General features: G+C 39.8%; 1 protein-coding gene across 2 annotated transcripts in view; it reads left to right on the top strand.

Moving 5' to 3' along the window:
• The window catches only part of LOC136883729 (serine/threonine-protein kinase 11-interacting protein), a 252,167-nt gene that overhangs the window by 180,222 nt on the left and 55,508 nt on the right, over positions 1-16,437 (top strand). For both annotated transcript variants that reach the window (XM_067155993.2, XM_067155992.2), the window contains 2 exons: positions 3,392-3,622; positions 8,814-9,007. In XM_067155993.2, coding sequence (XP_067012094.2) covers positions 3,392-3,622; positions 8,814-9,007 — 425 coding nt within the window. The remainder of the gene's footprint in view (positions 1-3,391; positions 3,623-8,813; positions 9,008-16,437) is intronic.

The raw sequence follows: 16,437 nt of genomic DNA, 5'->3' as shown, positions 1-16,437 counted from the left end.
GAATAATTTATCTTCGACACCAATTCCATCTTCGCAAAGAACAGTTTGTCGTAACTTCATTGCAACCAATCGCAGTACATTAGCAGGGTTGATTACCAATCACCGACCTATCTCACGCTTCACTACACAAATAAGGTCACAAACTGCAACTTCACATACGCACTGCAACCTCTCTAATGGACTCTACTGGCATAGCGGCAGGCAAAGGTTGAATGTGGCATGGCATACTGAGGTCTCTAGTGGATGATTTTGCAGAGGTTTGCATAAAAACGAATATCACCAGTGCATGAAGGGACCTTGAAATGAGGAGACACTTTGACGTCATTTGAGAGGAGTAAGCAATGTGCTGACACTGGGTTTTAACCTGTCCCTACCTCATCATCGTCATCATTTCACACCCAGAATCACCCACAGGCGTCAAATAGAAAGAGCTGCACCAGACAAACCGAACTTGTCCATGTCAAGTGACATATCATGAATGATATGTCATATAGAGACATGTACACAATAGAATAAGCAGATAATTGCAGGAGTATTCATGAAAAGGGTGGAAGCATGTAACGATTTTGGGCTTTCACCTGAGAGGAGTCCATGGACCTACAGATTAAAAAATGAAACAAGTGTTTCAAGGAATGATTGTGGTGTAAATGTGTTTGTTCGAGCCCAAATACTTTCCTTGTCAGTTTATTTCTCTCCATTCTGTCTGAAAGCTTTTGTCAGTTTGTACCCTGTCCTCTCTCGTCTCTCCTATCATATTTCTTAAAAATGTCATCACACTGGCCTGAATTTTACTCTCCTGTCTTCTCGTCAGTGTCCATATAATTATCATTATCATCATCATCACCACATTTATGCCCTAGTACAAGTATAAGCAATAATAAACAAAGCAGTAGTGGCAGTTGTCACAGAAATAGAAGTATGCTTTGCTTCTTCAACTGTTCCCTATGAGAACACTGGCGATCATTACTGAAATAAAGTAAATAAATAAATAAATAAATAAATAAATATTTATTCATTTATTATTAATTAATTCATTCATTTTTATGGCTTTTGGTGTGCCGGAGGTGTCCAAGGATATGTTCGGCTTGTCCGGTGCAGCTCTTTCTATTTGATGCCAGTGTGTAACCTTGCACTTCTGGGTGTGAGATGACGACAATAATGAGGCAGGGAGACGGTGAAACCTGGTGTCAGCACATTGCTTACTCCTATCGAATGATACCAACGGACAATCAACAGTGTCATATGCCCTAACTCCATGTGAACACTGTAGAGAGGTTTGGAATTGAATCTAGGATTCTGGCTTGCAATGTAATGATTAGAAATTGTATACCACCACCTCTCCTACCCTACTGGCCAGCATTTTTCACCAAGAGACTCTAACCGGCTAACCGTGGTGGCACACCATAGACTTAACGCCTTATCAATCGTGGCCACCAGGAAGGCTAATTTATAACTAAATCATGCAATAGGAAGAAAATATAAAATTAGTCATGTGTAATGGGTGGACATTCCTCAAACGATGATATAGATGTTGATTCCCATAGGAAATCTGAAATATTTGTTCCGAATGAGTAAATTTATAACACCAATATAAATAGTCCGTTATTGGACATTGTAAAATTTTCAGCTAACTCATTCCTGGTTGCCACCGTTTCGCCCCAGTGTGTTAGGCTGGGCTCATCAGTTGGCACCTAGCACACCCACCAAGACGCATGGCTAGCGCATACCGTGGAGGCCACTGCGTAGGCTAATTGTAGCCACTAGCACACGGGGGCGAAACGCTGGCAACCAGGAATGACTTAGCTGGAAAATTTATAATGTCCAATAACAGACCATTTATATTGGTATCATCCCTCAAACTGTCCGACTCGTTGACTGAATGGTCAGCGTACTGGCCTTCGGTTCAGAGGGTCCCGGCTTCGATTCTCGGCCGGGTCGGGGATTTTAACCTTCATTGGTTAATTCCAATGGCTCGGGGGCTGGGTGTTTGTGCTGTCCCCAACATTTCTGCAACTCACACACCACACATAACACTATCCTCCACCACAATAACACGCAGTTACCTACACATGGCAGATGCCGCCCACCCTTATCAGAGGGTCTACCTTACAAGGGCTGCACCCGGCTAGAAATAGCCACACAAAATTAAATTATTATATCCCTCAAACTGCGCATTGACAATATTGCCCTCCAAATGGCACTCTACTAAGTACAAGTACTGAGGCTGGAAATGGTAACATACATATATTTTTGTATCTTCCTTTTCCCTAGCTTTTATTTTATCTTATACTTCCTACAACAAGACTGAAGATCATTTAAGATAGCCCCTCATTCAATGTAGAAGCGCTACTTCCTGACGAATTTGGAAGCAGAAACAAGGTCGTTGAGGGCTGAGGAGAAAATAATGTAGAAGGAATTGGGATTGATGAGGAGAAAGCCTGTCTACTTGAAGATTGCACTGTATGAAAATGTGGAGGTTGTCCTTTTGTGTTTTCATGTTTGTCCTTCTCTCCTTTTCTATTACTCCTTCTTCTGATGATGTGTTCTTGCGTGTATGCTATTGTGTGTTCGTATTCATGTTTCTATTCAACTCAAATGTAGATATACTGTCTATGTGAGACTGTTGTTTTTAAAAGTCTGGAATATACGGGAGTGAAACGTGGATGATAACTGCTGCAGAAAGAGAGAGAGAGAATAGACGCCTTTGAAATATGGTGTTATAGAAGAATGCTAAAGGTGAAATAGGTCCATCAGATTACAAATGAAGAGATATTGCACCAAGTTGGTGTGATAGAAAGATTGGACAATATTTGACTTGAAGGAGAAATAGGTTGGTTGGTCACATTATGAGAAATGCCAGACTTGCTCATTTGGCTTTGGAGGGAGACGTATGGGATGAAACTGGCCAAGGGATACCAAGGATAGTATGACAAAACATTTTAGGATGGATATAGAAGGTGCTAGTTATGTTGCAGTGGTGACATTGGCCCAGAATGGGGTAGTGTTGAGAACTATATCCAACCAGGCCATGCAGGCAGTACCTTAACGTTCACGGTATCTCCTCAGAAGGTTGGCAATGACATACATGGATGTTTAACCTTACTTAAGATGAGGTGATATGCATAATGACCTTGATGAACACATAGCGCTGGCCTGTTTCACTCCAAGAAACTAGCAGGTTGAGTTCAGAGGGCCAGGCGGTCTGTAGTGGGACGGTTAGTATGTAAATTAATTGGAAGAGTAGGTTGGGATAGAGTAACGAGGGAGTGATTGGAAACTGCATCGCACCAGTAAAGATCATCCATCATCTTCATCTCCACAGGATAGTGACTTGATTTGGCACTTGTTCATTCCTTTCCATTACTAATAAGTATTTACGATTTCTTTTCAGGTTCCCTTACAGACAGTGTATGCACAACATATGAACATCATATGCCTCCACCTTTGGAAGAGAAGGGCAAGAAAATACCTCTTGAGAATGGCTCACTGAGCAGGGCTGAACCCGTGGCAAAGAAACCACTAGAGAAGACCATAGAAGAAAATGGAGAAAGTGTGGATAAACATCCAGGACTATTCAGCAAGCCTCATAGCCCTGTGAAGGACTTCACAGCCATGTTCGAAGGTATACCCCTCTCTTATAATCAAGGATTTTCTTGTGTGCATTTTTATTATAGCTGTTAGTCTATTCGCCATGAACCTCCTTTCACTTCCTTGGTTTCTCTGTGCATCTATTCTGTTAGCTAACCTATCTTCGTTCATTGACATCACATTATCCACTTAAACCTTAAATGCACGGTGTAACTTACCTGCAACAAGATTTTTTTTTTTTTTAAATGATGTGGGTGCCTCTGGAAGGAATTTTGTGGACTAGTGTGTGCTCCATGATTTTCATAGAATATTTGACATGCCCAGGGATACTGGTGAAGACTTCAACGGCAGTGAAGGCGGAAGTGAAAATCACTGGTACGGGGATCTGGTGGAAGAGGCAATATCTGATCCCTGAGAACTGACTCGGGGCCTGCTGCCTTGCAGGTTAATAGGGGACTATTAAAGGCTAAGGGAGAGAACCCTGACAAAAAATCTTCGGAAGTGATAGGCGCAGCAAGTCAACTTCTGAATAATTTAGAATTGCTTTCAAAACTAAATGAGACCTCGGATGGAAATATTATCACCAGAATAATGACTCTAGTTCCCTGTTTGGTAATGATATTAATGATGGTTCAATACCCCATGCTCCATCACAGCCAAAGAGGAGAACACACAAAACTCGATATGAGACTGTAATCTAAATTGTCATGCTAAACATTCTGACACTAACCGGCAAAATAGAGGAGTGTGTAGACTTAATAAAAACAAGAAACATAAACCTACTGCGACTCAGTGAAACCAAGTGGAAGGGAAAAGGATCAAAGGAACTCAGAAAGGGTTATCATCTATTCTGGTCAGGTGGAGATCAAACAAAAAATGGAGTTGGTGTTGTTATGGATCATCAGATGAAAGATCATGTAGTAGAATTAAAATATGTTTCTGATTGGATTCTTCACATAATCCTAAAATTGGATTCTTTCCAGAACATAAACATCATTCAGTGCTATGCTCACGGACTGGTTGTGAAGGAACATTTTGAAGAAGACATAGAGGAAAGAATAAGAGGAGATGGAACGATTATCATAGGGGATATAAATGCTCAAGTAGGGACTGTGAGAGATGGATATGAAAGTATTCTAGGAGCACATGGATGGGGTCCACGAAACCCAGAAGGAACTAGACTCCCCGATCTTGTAATAGGGAACTCATGGTATCAAAAACAAAACAAAAAAAGCCATAAGGTCACAAGATATGGATGGGATGGAAAAAGTGAATCTCTTATAGACTATTTTTTGATCGAGAAACAACTACAAAATAGACTGTTAGACATAAAAGTTATTCCTAGTGTCTCCCTGGAAAGTGATCATAGACTCCTCATTGGATACTCAAAGTTTAACAAGTTAAAAGAAGTAAGAACCACACAGGTAAAGAAACCCCAGACATGTAAGCTGAAGGATAATAATAGAATAATAGAGTTCCAAGAAAAATCAAAACAGTACTACCAAAGACAGATGAAAGAACAGTTGAAGAGGAGTGGAAGGATCTGAAAGAAAATCTAGTAATGATAACTGAGAAGGTATGTGGACAAACCAGTGGCACTAGAAGGTGGAAGGAAACTCCATGGTGGAATGACAGAACAAGAACTGCTGTCCTGAACAAGAACAACATGTTTAGAAGATATTTCAATGACCGGACTGACCATAATAAGGAACTATACAGGGTTCCTAAAAAATAAGCAAAACAAGTTATTACAGAAGAACGAGAGAAGTGGTCGAACAAGTGGAGTGATGAATTGAAAGAGGATGTTAATGGTAATAAGAAAATGTTATATGGGATGATGAAAAATAGAAAAAGAGATAAAGAACACTCCAAATACCTAAGCGATGATAATGAAAATCTGATCCACTGAAGATGATAAGATCAGAGAGACTTGGAGGACTTACTTTGATGAGTTGCTAAATGTGAATTGCATGCAGCCTACACAAAAAAAACAGTACTATCACATACAAGTCTGCCTCTGACAACAGGTTAGACTTAACATGGAGTGATGTAGAATATGCCTGGAAATACATCAAAACCAGAAAATCAGCTGGTGCTGATGAAATTAATGGAGAAATGATCTAGACTATGGCCGTTTCTGGAAAACATTGGATCTACAGACTCTTTCATAAGATCTGGAAAGAAGGGGACATACCAGTTGATCGGAAAACAGGCATCATAATTCTAATTTTCAGGAAAGGAGATAGAAATGTTTCAACCACAGAGGCATCACTTTAACATCTCAAGTTGATAAACTTTATGAAAAAATTATAGTGTAAAATCAGACCCCTTATTGAAGAGAACCTCTTAGAAGAACAGTATGGATTCAGGAAGAGGAGATTAACAATTAATTTAATCTTTACCATCCGTCAGTTAATGGAAAAATACTATGAACACAACCGAGATTAGTGGTTAGCTTTTCTGGATATCAAGAAAGCATTTGATGCTGTGAACAGAGAGAAGGTGTGGGAAACACTGAAGAAAATTGGAATACAGGATGACATGATACACAGGCTCAAGAATTTGTATGTATAACAGAAGATACCTGCAGTAAAGTCAAAACACCTGTTAGGAATGACTAAAACATTTTATATAAAATCTGGGTTAAGACAGGGTGGTATTTTGTCTCCACTACTTTTCATCACTGTGCTGAACGAGATTCTGAGAAAAGTTCACCAAACCATTGGAGGTAAGAAAATGAAAGTTATCTTGTTTGCTGATGATAAGAAGACCTTCAAGATCAAATAAACTCCTGGACAGTAGCTGCTAAAGAATATGGACTCATCTTCAGCCAAGAGAAAAGTGAGGTTATGGTCATGAAAAGATACAGACAAACAGTGGGACACATTGAAATGGAAGGGAAACAGCTACAGATGAACCATCAATTCAAATATCTGGGAAGTGTTATCTCTGATACTGGTTCTATAGACAAGGAAATTTCCCACAGAAATCAAACAGATAGCAACTTCTACAAAATAGTTAAGACATAATATGGAACAAGAAAATACCAACAAAATGTAAGAGAGTCATATATGAAACATATTACGTACCAATCCTGACCTATGGTTGCAAAACATGGACTATGAGAAATAAAGATGTTGGTAGAATTCAGGCAGCAGAAATGAGATTTGTCCGTAGCACGATCGGTAAAACACAGAAGGACAGAATCTGTAATGAGGAAATCGGCAAGCAGGCTCGAGTTGTAAGACTGCAGGACAGAAAAACAGCGCAGCGACTGAGATGGCATTGTCATATGTGATGCATGGGAGATAACAGATTACCGAAACAAATGTATGATCTAAAACTTGAAGACGAAAGACCAAGAGGGCGACCAAGACTCAGGTACAAGGACATGGTGAAGATTGACATTGAACAGCGAGGACATACGTTTGGAAAGCATTGAAGGAGAGAAGTTCAGGGACCGAAACTGGTGGAGAAGCCTCGTTCGCCGACCCATCGCTTAAGATGGAATGATATGGGATATGTATGGACGGATGGATGGACGGACGGACGGGCAAGAAGAGGGTACAGTGACCACATTATAACTCTGCCTCTCTTGGAAAAGAGTGAAGAGAGAATGACTATTCTCTATAAATAAGTTTCTCAAATCCACAGAATGGCATCAAAACATTACTCACTTGTACTACTTGCAAGGCCAACCGTGATGTACACCCGAGCCCCAGCTGTGCAGGAAATGTCATACAAATTGGATTAGTGAGAATACCAGTCACTTCACCCTTCAAATTCTTAGATAGGTCACAGCTACTCCCGGGGTAAGGGTTGTCTCTATCCATCATGTCCTCTGGTGGCCATGTCTCCTTGTTCTGCTGATCATTCCAAGCATGATTGTTTATTTCTAGGAATCAGATTGCATTACACAGCCAAAGTACTGTAGAAGTCTGCTATAACGAGAACCCCGTTATAACGTCAGTTTCTGTCTATCCCTTAAAAAATCCTATATTAAACTGTGTAATATCCTTCGGTTACAGCGAGAGCCACATCACTGACGTATCCGTTATTACGAGCGATTAAGAGTGCGCAATTTTTTTCACGTAGCCATTATATTGCATGCGATTGATCATCTTTGGTGTCATTTCCTCACTATGTCTACAAGAGAACACACTCATTGACATTCGAAGGCAATGTTGGAGTCGATTAGTAATACCCGTCAACTGCTGTTCCATAAAGAAAAATGGAAATGAAAGAGAACATATTCTCATAATAAATGCATAAATAATGTGTCCGATAGCAGTTGTTAACGCGCTAAAAATAAAGGCCGAAGTAAACGATTGCTTAATTTTAATGCTAAATACTGCAAGTAAGTAAAAGTGGGATACAACTCAAGATATGGCAAAGTGCATCATTGGTTTTTGAAGTTAGTTTATATTTTATCGTGTCTGGTTGTATTTCAGAAAGGCTATTATCATGTAAATTTATAGTGAGAAGTCTATCAATTTTCTACTGGCGCTTGGTATATGTTTTCATGGTACATACGCAGTTAAAGTTAGGTTAGATGGCACTGTTTGAAGAAGAAAACTGAAACGTTTGCCACAGAGGCCTCTGGAGTGATACTGTAATTTTTCAGGATGAAATTAAACATACACTTTCACATATCGGATTTTGAAAAATAGCAAACGAGTAAGCCGAAATGTGTATATCATCCACAGAAACGCAAACTGAACAAACTGATTGCCGTTTTATACCGATTTTAATCTTTGCAGGGGTTTATCCCAACTTTTACAAAAATCGGATATAACGACAATCCGCCATAGCGAGTAAATTTTTCGCCGTAATGAATTCTTGCTATAATGGACTTCTACTATTAATCTGAAGAACTTCCATACTACTAAAACATTTCATCACACTGGCCTGGATTTTACTGTCCTGTGTTTTTATCACTATCCAAGGCTCTGTTGCATATGCACATGTTGTACATCACCTATTTATACTTCCTCCTTCCAGAACATGGTCTCCATACTGGTAAAATGCATTTCGATCTTCCTCTATCCAACCAAATAGAAAAAATAGGCATTTAGCCTAAAGTCCAAGGTGTAGTTATAAGAGGATGTTGCAAATTGAAAATGACCTGTGCAATTGTTTTGTTAAACTCGTTTGTTCAAGTTGCTAATCTAAGAAGTGTGCCCTTTTTTGGACAACTTTATTGAGTTGCTTGTATACTGTCCTAGGTTTACTACAGAGTGTGAGCTCCAAGCTCATGGGTCCTGCTACAGCCCCTGCCCCAGCCAATGCTACTGCTGAAGTGCCTACTACTGTAACATATTCCTACACTGATTTCTCTCGTGTGGACCACCGTATCAAACTGTTCCTCCACCAGCATGTTCTGGTTGGGGAGCGGGAAGAGCTTGTGCTGCTTCTCAGGGTGAGTGGTAATAGTAGACATAATTTGTTTCCTTCAGTATCCAAAACTGCTTTACAGCGAATTAATTCTGATGGAATCTTCATCAAAGACAGGTAGCAAAGAATAGTGTACCACGCATCACTCACGATCAATCACCACTGATTTGCATTTAGGGTAGTCACCCAGGTGGCAAATTCTCTATCAGTTGGTTACTTGTCTTTTCTTAAATAATTTCAAAGAAATTGGAAAATTATCGAACACCTCCCTTAGTAAATTATTCCAATCCCTAATTCTTCTTCAATAAATTAATATTTGCCCAAGTTTTTCCTCTTGAATTCCAAATTTTCTTCTTATTGTGACCTTTCCTACTTCTAGAAATGCTTCTCAGCCTTTTTCGTCTACTAACGTTATAACATGCATTCTGTCCACTGACAGCTTGGAACATGCTGCATAGTTGAGCAGCTCGTCTCCTTACTCCCAAATCTTCCCAGATCAAAGTTTTCAACATTTTTGTAACTCAATTCTTTTGTTGCAATGAAATGGTGAATGGCTTTTAGTGCCAGGAGTGTCTGAGAACATGTTTGGATCGCCATGTGCAGGTCTTTTTCTTTTATTGCAAATCACCCGGAACAAATTGTGCTGCTCTTCTTTGGATTTTTCCAGTTCTTGAATCAAGTAATCCTGGTGAGGGTCCCATACACTGGAACCGTACCCTAATGTTGTGGTCTTATCAGGGACTTATATGCCCCATCCTTTACATCCCTACTTTCTTTCTCTCCCTGTATCGGAAGCACCAGTTAAATACAACAAGAAGTAAAATACATAAATTAAGATCAGGTACAGTGAATTATTAATAAAAGTGCAGTATTCAAACTATTCTAAACCTAACATTATAAATTAATGACACCGACGCACAAGTCAGTTGAATCTTTCAAAAAACGTCTGATTGTCTGTTCTGTGCCCAATAGCGGGTGACATCAATAGCATTAGGGTTGACAGGTACCGTATTTACACAAATAATCCCTACACCCTAATTTTAGGAAGGTTCATTTTGAAAAAGATGAAATTAACTAAAATACCTTCCATCAAAAGAGTAAAGTAGGCAAAACAAACATTTCATATCAGTCCGCGAAATACACATGGCTTTACGCAAATCTGAACGTGTAAGTTTACAGATATATCTGCTTTGTTTGAACATATTTGAGATGATAAAAATACATTATCACTGCTATAAAATATATTTGCCATGAAAATTAGCAAGTAGGCCTAAGTATTTCATTAATCTGAACTTGCAATAGGCTCGATTCTCTGTAGATCGGAAGATTCGTTGTCTCTTGCATCGCTAGAATCGTCTCTTAAATTGCTTACAAATTCGTCAAACTCCACATCTAAAACACTTTTCACACGTGGTCTCTTTTTACTCGGATATTAACACGACCGATGGCGGATAATACTTTTCGTGCAATGTAAACACTTGAAACAGACACACCTGCAAATTCAGATGTTAGTTTTGAGACACAGTAAAACCTTGTTAATTCAAAGTCATTGGAATGCAAAAATCGGACTTCGAATTACATGATTTCGAATTAATCTCCAACTTGTACTTTGGAAATGCCAACCCTGATGATGATGCTTGTTGTTTAAAGGGGCCTAACATCGAAGGTCATCGGCCCTAATGCCAACCCTTGCCGCGTCACAAAATATTCTAAGACGTGTTACTGCATGCAGTTAACATTGATTCACGGATTAAACCTTTCAATTTCACACCAGGCAAATGCTGGGGCTGTACCTTAATTAAGGCCACGGCCGCTTCCTTCCAACTCTTAGGCCTTTCCTATACCATAGTCGCCATAAGACCTATCTGTGTCGGTGCGACGTAAAGCTCCTAGCAAAAAAAAAAAAAAAAAAAAAACCATAAAATAAATAAACCTTTCAAATGCCATGGAAAAGAGCTATTTCCAAAATGTAACCAACAAGGTGCTTCTACATTATTCAAATAATGCTCTTGGATAAATCACTGACAAACATAACCTCACACGATGAAAGAAGAAAAAACACGATTCAAAGACTATGACAAATTATGCTGGCTCCCCTGTGCAAGTGCTTATTTTTTGGTTTACTGTACTATTTGCATTTTTAAATGCCTTGTACTTGCATTGAAAGTACCCGACGTCCTTAGAACTTTGTGGCATATCAAACTTTCCTATGACGCGGGAAGGAAGTCTTTCACTTCCGTCTGCATTGCAACACAGTACAGTGACCCCATCTCCTTTAAGAAAAGTCCATGTGGCCTAGGCATAAAAAAAAAACAATGCAGTTTCATTGGCATTGACAATATTGTTCGGTACGTACGAATTGATTATAATTATGAGCCACACTTTTTCGCCAACTGTCGACATCACCAGTGTTCACGGATTCTGCTTCTCCACACACTGCCTGTTACGTGATGTTGTGGCATTCCCTAAAATGCTGAATACAAAAGAATTAAGATTTCACTTGCACCCAGCAACTATGAAACTCACTGTCAACACACCGAAGTGAAAGTGCAGAAAGCTACCCCTGCACGTTTCGGAAGACGCATTCTATCATGAGATGGAGAAATTTTGAATTTAAATTATTCTGTAAAATAGTATTCTTTTAAATGTAAACAGTTTTAAATTAAAAGTCTGAGTTGTTTTCCTTCTAAATATAACAAACGGAGGGGGGCAGTTTTCTTCCATCTATCGTTACACAAAGCATAACTGTACACCCAACATCGAAAACTAGGTGAGCAGGAGCGTGTTGCCAACCTTGATGCAAATAAAACCTGCACTCCAATTTCGTGCCTCAATTTTTTTTTTTTTTTTTTTTTTTTTTTTTAATACGCGGGGACTCTTCTTGTAAATACTGTGTTAAATCTTCCATTGTGCATGTTGTTGGACACAAGGGTCACTGGTAAAGATGTTGAGCTGTCTGTAGTTCACCACAATTCACAGAGGGGAGAATCACTTGAACGCTCCCATTTCCGCAGGTTCAGTTTGGTTTGGTTCTGCAAACTCCAGTTCGTAGTCTGTTGAGCGCCTTCCATATAGCCCAGTTCTCCTTGTGGTCAGGAGAGAGGCTTTCTTTTGGGGTTATCCAGTTGGAGAGATGACCAGTTCCTTCCGCATTCTTGTTCTAGCAGCATCAGCATTCATCTAGAGGCCGACTGTTGTCCGAAGGAAGCTTTTCATAGATTTAAGGCGAGGTTGGAGGGGGATATCCAGGCAGTAGGTGTGTTTGTGATGAGGATACCTTAACTCTTTCTTTGTTAGCTGCTATCATCCTGCATATCTCCCCAGGAGCAATACCAGCTAAGCAGTGGATTTTCTCTACAGAAATAGATCCTACATATCTGGGAGTGAAGCAATGGTTCAGTAACCTTTCCCTTCCAATATGCTTTAAGTTTACAGGTTTCTTGTGTGTGTCACAAGTGAAATGCGCTGATTTGAGTCTTTTCGGGATTGGTTTTAAGCTGAGTTTGGTTATAATATGCCCAGAGTTTTTCCAATGCATGCATCAGAGAAATTTCTACTTCTTCAAAACTGTTAGATTGGTTGGCAAGTGCATGGTCATCAGTGTAAATAGAGCTTTTTGTGCCTTTTGGTATTAGTTGGTCATTTGTATAAATGTTAAAAAGGATAGGAGCCAACACACTGCCTTGGGGCAAGTCATTCCTTTGGTTCCTCCATCTACTTCATTGTCCTTGAAATTCAATAAAGAAGTGATGATTTTCCAGAAGAGTAGCTATCATTTTCAATACCTTGATGTCGCCATTTGAGCAGTAAAAATTTGTAGTACTTGTACTGGGGTGCAGTGATTTGTGGTATCATAAGCAGTAGAAAGGTCCACAGATGCCACTCCTGTAATTTTTCTCATCTCGAATCCATCTTCAATGTACTGTTCTAGATGTAAGATCTGTACCGTACAGCTCTTTTCTGGCCTATATCCAGTGTCTTGTGGTATAAACAGTTTGTCTACAACTCCTGTTAAATGATTAAGTAACATTCTTTTCATTATTTTTTGTAGGTGACCATAGTAAGGAGATTGGTCTGAAATTCTTCGAGTCTGAAGGTTCCTTGCCAGGTTTGCAAACAGCAATTACCTGTGATTTTCCCCATATTTTGGGAATCTTTAAGGACGTTGAACAGTTGTTAGATTCAGAAGCCATTTATTCGTAGTTGAGCCAAAGTGTTTGATCTGCTCTAACCTAGTTGCTTTACCATTCTTTCAGCTTTGGCTAGCTTTCTGTAACTCGCTCAGGTTAAATGGTTGAGACAGGTCAGTAGTTCTGACTTCTTTATTCAGATGGACTGTGTTCCATTTTCCTGATAGAGTGACTGGTGTTTCTTTCTCTTGGAGATCAGTTCTTTTGCAGTTTTGTTTTGTGTGGTTTAGGTCACATAGCTGTCAGCTTGCATTCGGGTGATAGTGGGTTCGATCCCCACTGTCGGCAGCCCTGAAGATGGTTTTCCACGGTTTCCCATTTTCACACCAGGCCTATCTGTGTCAGTGCAACGTAAAGAAAATTTGGTTCACCGAAACATTAGCTTGGACGGGTCCTTTAGTTGAGTCGTTTTAGCATTCTCCAAGCTTTTTGGCTTTTCTTGTCTGATTCCTCCATAAAGCGTACCTAGACATCTGCTTTGGCTTCTGAAAAGAAGCAAGGAGCTGTCTTCATACTGAAATAGTTTCTTCACTGAATGGACTTTCTTGGTATAATGAGAAATAGTTGCCTGTGCTGCTTTTTCTGATGTTAAACCTTGTGCTCTGGAACCTTCCTTCACAGCATCGACAAACTCATATTTCTCCGGCACTGACTGGATGTTAGATGCCATTGCATCAAGAGCTGTGCCAAACTTCATCCAGTCTACTTTCTAAAAGTTATGTCTCCTTCAGAATGGAATAGCTGCCAGTCGAACTGCTGCCCAAAGTTGACTCATTATGGGGCGGTGTTGAGTGTTTGGAACCGGATTACAGATTGATTTCTCACATTGTTGAGTCACGTTTCCACTCACAAATATCAACCCAACACTGAATTTACAATATGTCAAAACTGTTATGTACAATATATAGTATAATTACTTCTTTGATAGGGAAATCTGGATAGCAGATTAGCAATACTTCCAGTGTTTGTTCTGCTGCATACCATATCACATACAGGGTGGCCCACTTAAACCTTTCACCGCAGATATATCTGGAACAAAAAGATATATTGTAAAATGACTTTCACAGGCATGGAGGGAGGGAAGGGGGTAATTAAAGTAAATACCAAGAGCCAGTCTAAAACGTAGGGAAATAGTATTTTCAACATCAACTTACGTTTTTTTAAATGGAAACCCTGTATTATTTCGTGCACAATCGTTAACACGAAAAATCACATAAGTAATGGCGTTTGTTTCATCGCAATAGGTCAATTACATCCCGAGATATTGCAACGTGAAGTTGACGCTTGAGATAAATGAAACGCGCAGCAGTTGCACATTCCAAGAGTCAAGCGCGAACCTCACGGTCCTCTTACTCACGAAATGATTGCCGTACTATGATGCGACAGGCACTGTACTTATTGCTATTTGCACTGTTATCAAGAGGGATGAAAATAAGAGAAGGGTTTCCTGCCACAGCAAAACGGTTTCTCTCTTGCGCGTTTTATTTACCTACACAGTACATTGCAGTACTCTGTACTGTACTACTTCAGAATGTACATAATTCGTACAGCAAATTTACTGTAACAAAATTCTCTTATTTTGATCCCTCTTGATAGCAGTGCAAATTGCATTAAGCATAGCGCCTGTCGCATTGTAGTACGGCAATCTGTCGCGAGTAAGAAGACCGTGAGGTTCGCGCTTGACTCTCGGGATGTGCAGCTGCTTCGTGTTTCGTTTATCTCAAGTGTCAAATTCACGTTGCAATATCTCGGGATGTAATTGACCTATTGCGATGAAACAAACACCATTACTTATGTGATTTATCATGTTAACGATTGCGCACGAAATAATACAGGGTGTCCATTTAAAAAAAACATAAGTTGATGTTGAAAATACTATTTCCCTACGTTTTAGACTGGCTCATAGTATTTGCGTTAATTAGCCCCATCCCTGCCTTCATGCCTGTGGAAGTCATTTTTCAATATCTCTTGTTCCAGACATATCTGCAGTGAAACGTTTAAGTGGGCCACCCTGTATTCCTGACTTTTTGGATACGATTTAATTTGTCACTTGTTTTTCCTTTCTATTGCCGGCCCTTAGTGTAGGGGTAGCATGTTTGCCTCTTACCCAGAGGCCCCAGGTTCAATTTCCGGCCAGGTCAGGGATTTTTACCTGGATCTGTGTGTTGGTTCAAGGTCCACTCAGCCTACGTGATTAAAATTGAGGAGCTATTCAACGATGAGATAGCGGCCCTGGTCTAGAAAGCCAAGAATAACTGATTTGTCATGCTGACCATACGACACCTCATAATCTGCAGGCCTTCGGGCTGACCAGCAGTCACCGTTCAGGGCTGTTGCACCATGAGGTTTGGGTATTTTTTTTCCTTTCTATTACTTACATTAGTTGTACAGGATGATTCAAAAAGTTGCACAGTAGTTGAAGTAGCCAATAATACAGTACAACAGGAACCTATAGTCTAGGATGAAACCCTACATCTGGGCAAGCCTGGGTATCTCAGGAATAGCTTTGTATACAACATAAGGTGTCTAGTGTCTAACTTCAATGACTACCACTTAATTGATTACCGGGCGAGTTGGCTCTGTGGTTAGGGGCGCCTGGCTGTGAGCTTGCATCCAAGAGATAGTGGGTTCGAATCTCACTGTCAGCAGCCCTGAAGATGGTTTTCTGTGGTTTCCCTTAACACATTGCTGACCGGATGCTTAAGCTTGTCACATACCCTGTGGACCGGATATTTTTCTACTAAGCATACTAGGGTGCACTTGATTATAAAATGTAGATAAATATTAAACCAGTCAAGATTTTATCTTTAAAGTTGGTATGAGTACTCATCAGTGCCCCTAGTAGTACTTCAACATATCTAAGATAAGGAAGCAAATGCGTGTTAATTCAACAACACATCATTAATGTTTACATCTTTGTTGTCGTCAGAGTCATTGGAATAAATAAGCACACTAGGTAAATTACGGCGTGTAGAGGCTTGAATATCACTTCCACTATCACTCGCACATTCAGTTTCCACTAATTCATTATCACTATATCCATTTGAACGATCATCGGCATATAATTCTTATCGTCCTCAGCTAACGTCGCATTCCGCGGGCACTCCATCTTGTCATTGACTGAACCGGCAGAAAGAAAGTCGACGTTTCGAAACTAAATCAAAGAATAAAAGAGGCCGTGAATAAAATAAAAGTGGCAGATATACATCTACAATTTATTATACTCAATGTGCAAGTTCGAAGTAGTTCAATATATGGTCAAGAG

The sequence above is a fragment of the Anabrus simplex genome, chromosome 1, assembly GCF_040414725.1.
Source record: "Anabrus simplex isolate iqAnaSimp1 chromosome 1, ASM4041472v1, whole genome shotgun sequence".
Lineage (NCBI taxonomy): Eukaryota > Metazoa > Arthropoda > Insecta > Orthoptera > Tettigoniidae > Anabrus > Anabrus simplex.
This window is presented reverse-complemented; position numbering and strand designations above follow the sequence as displayed.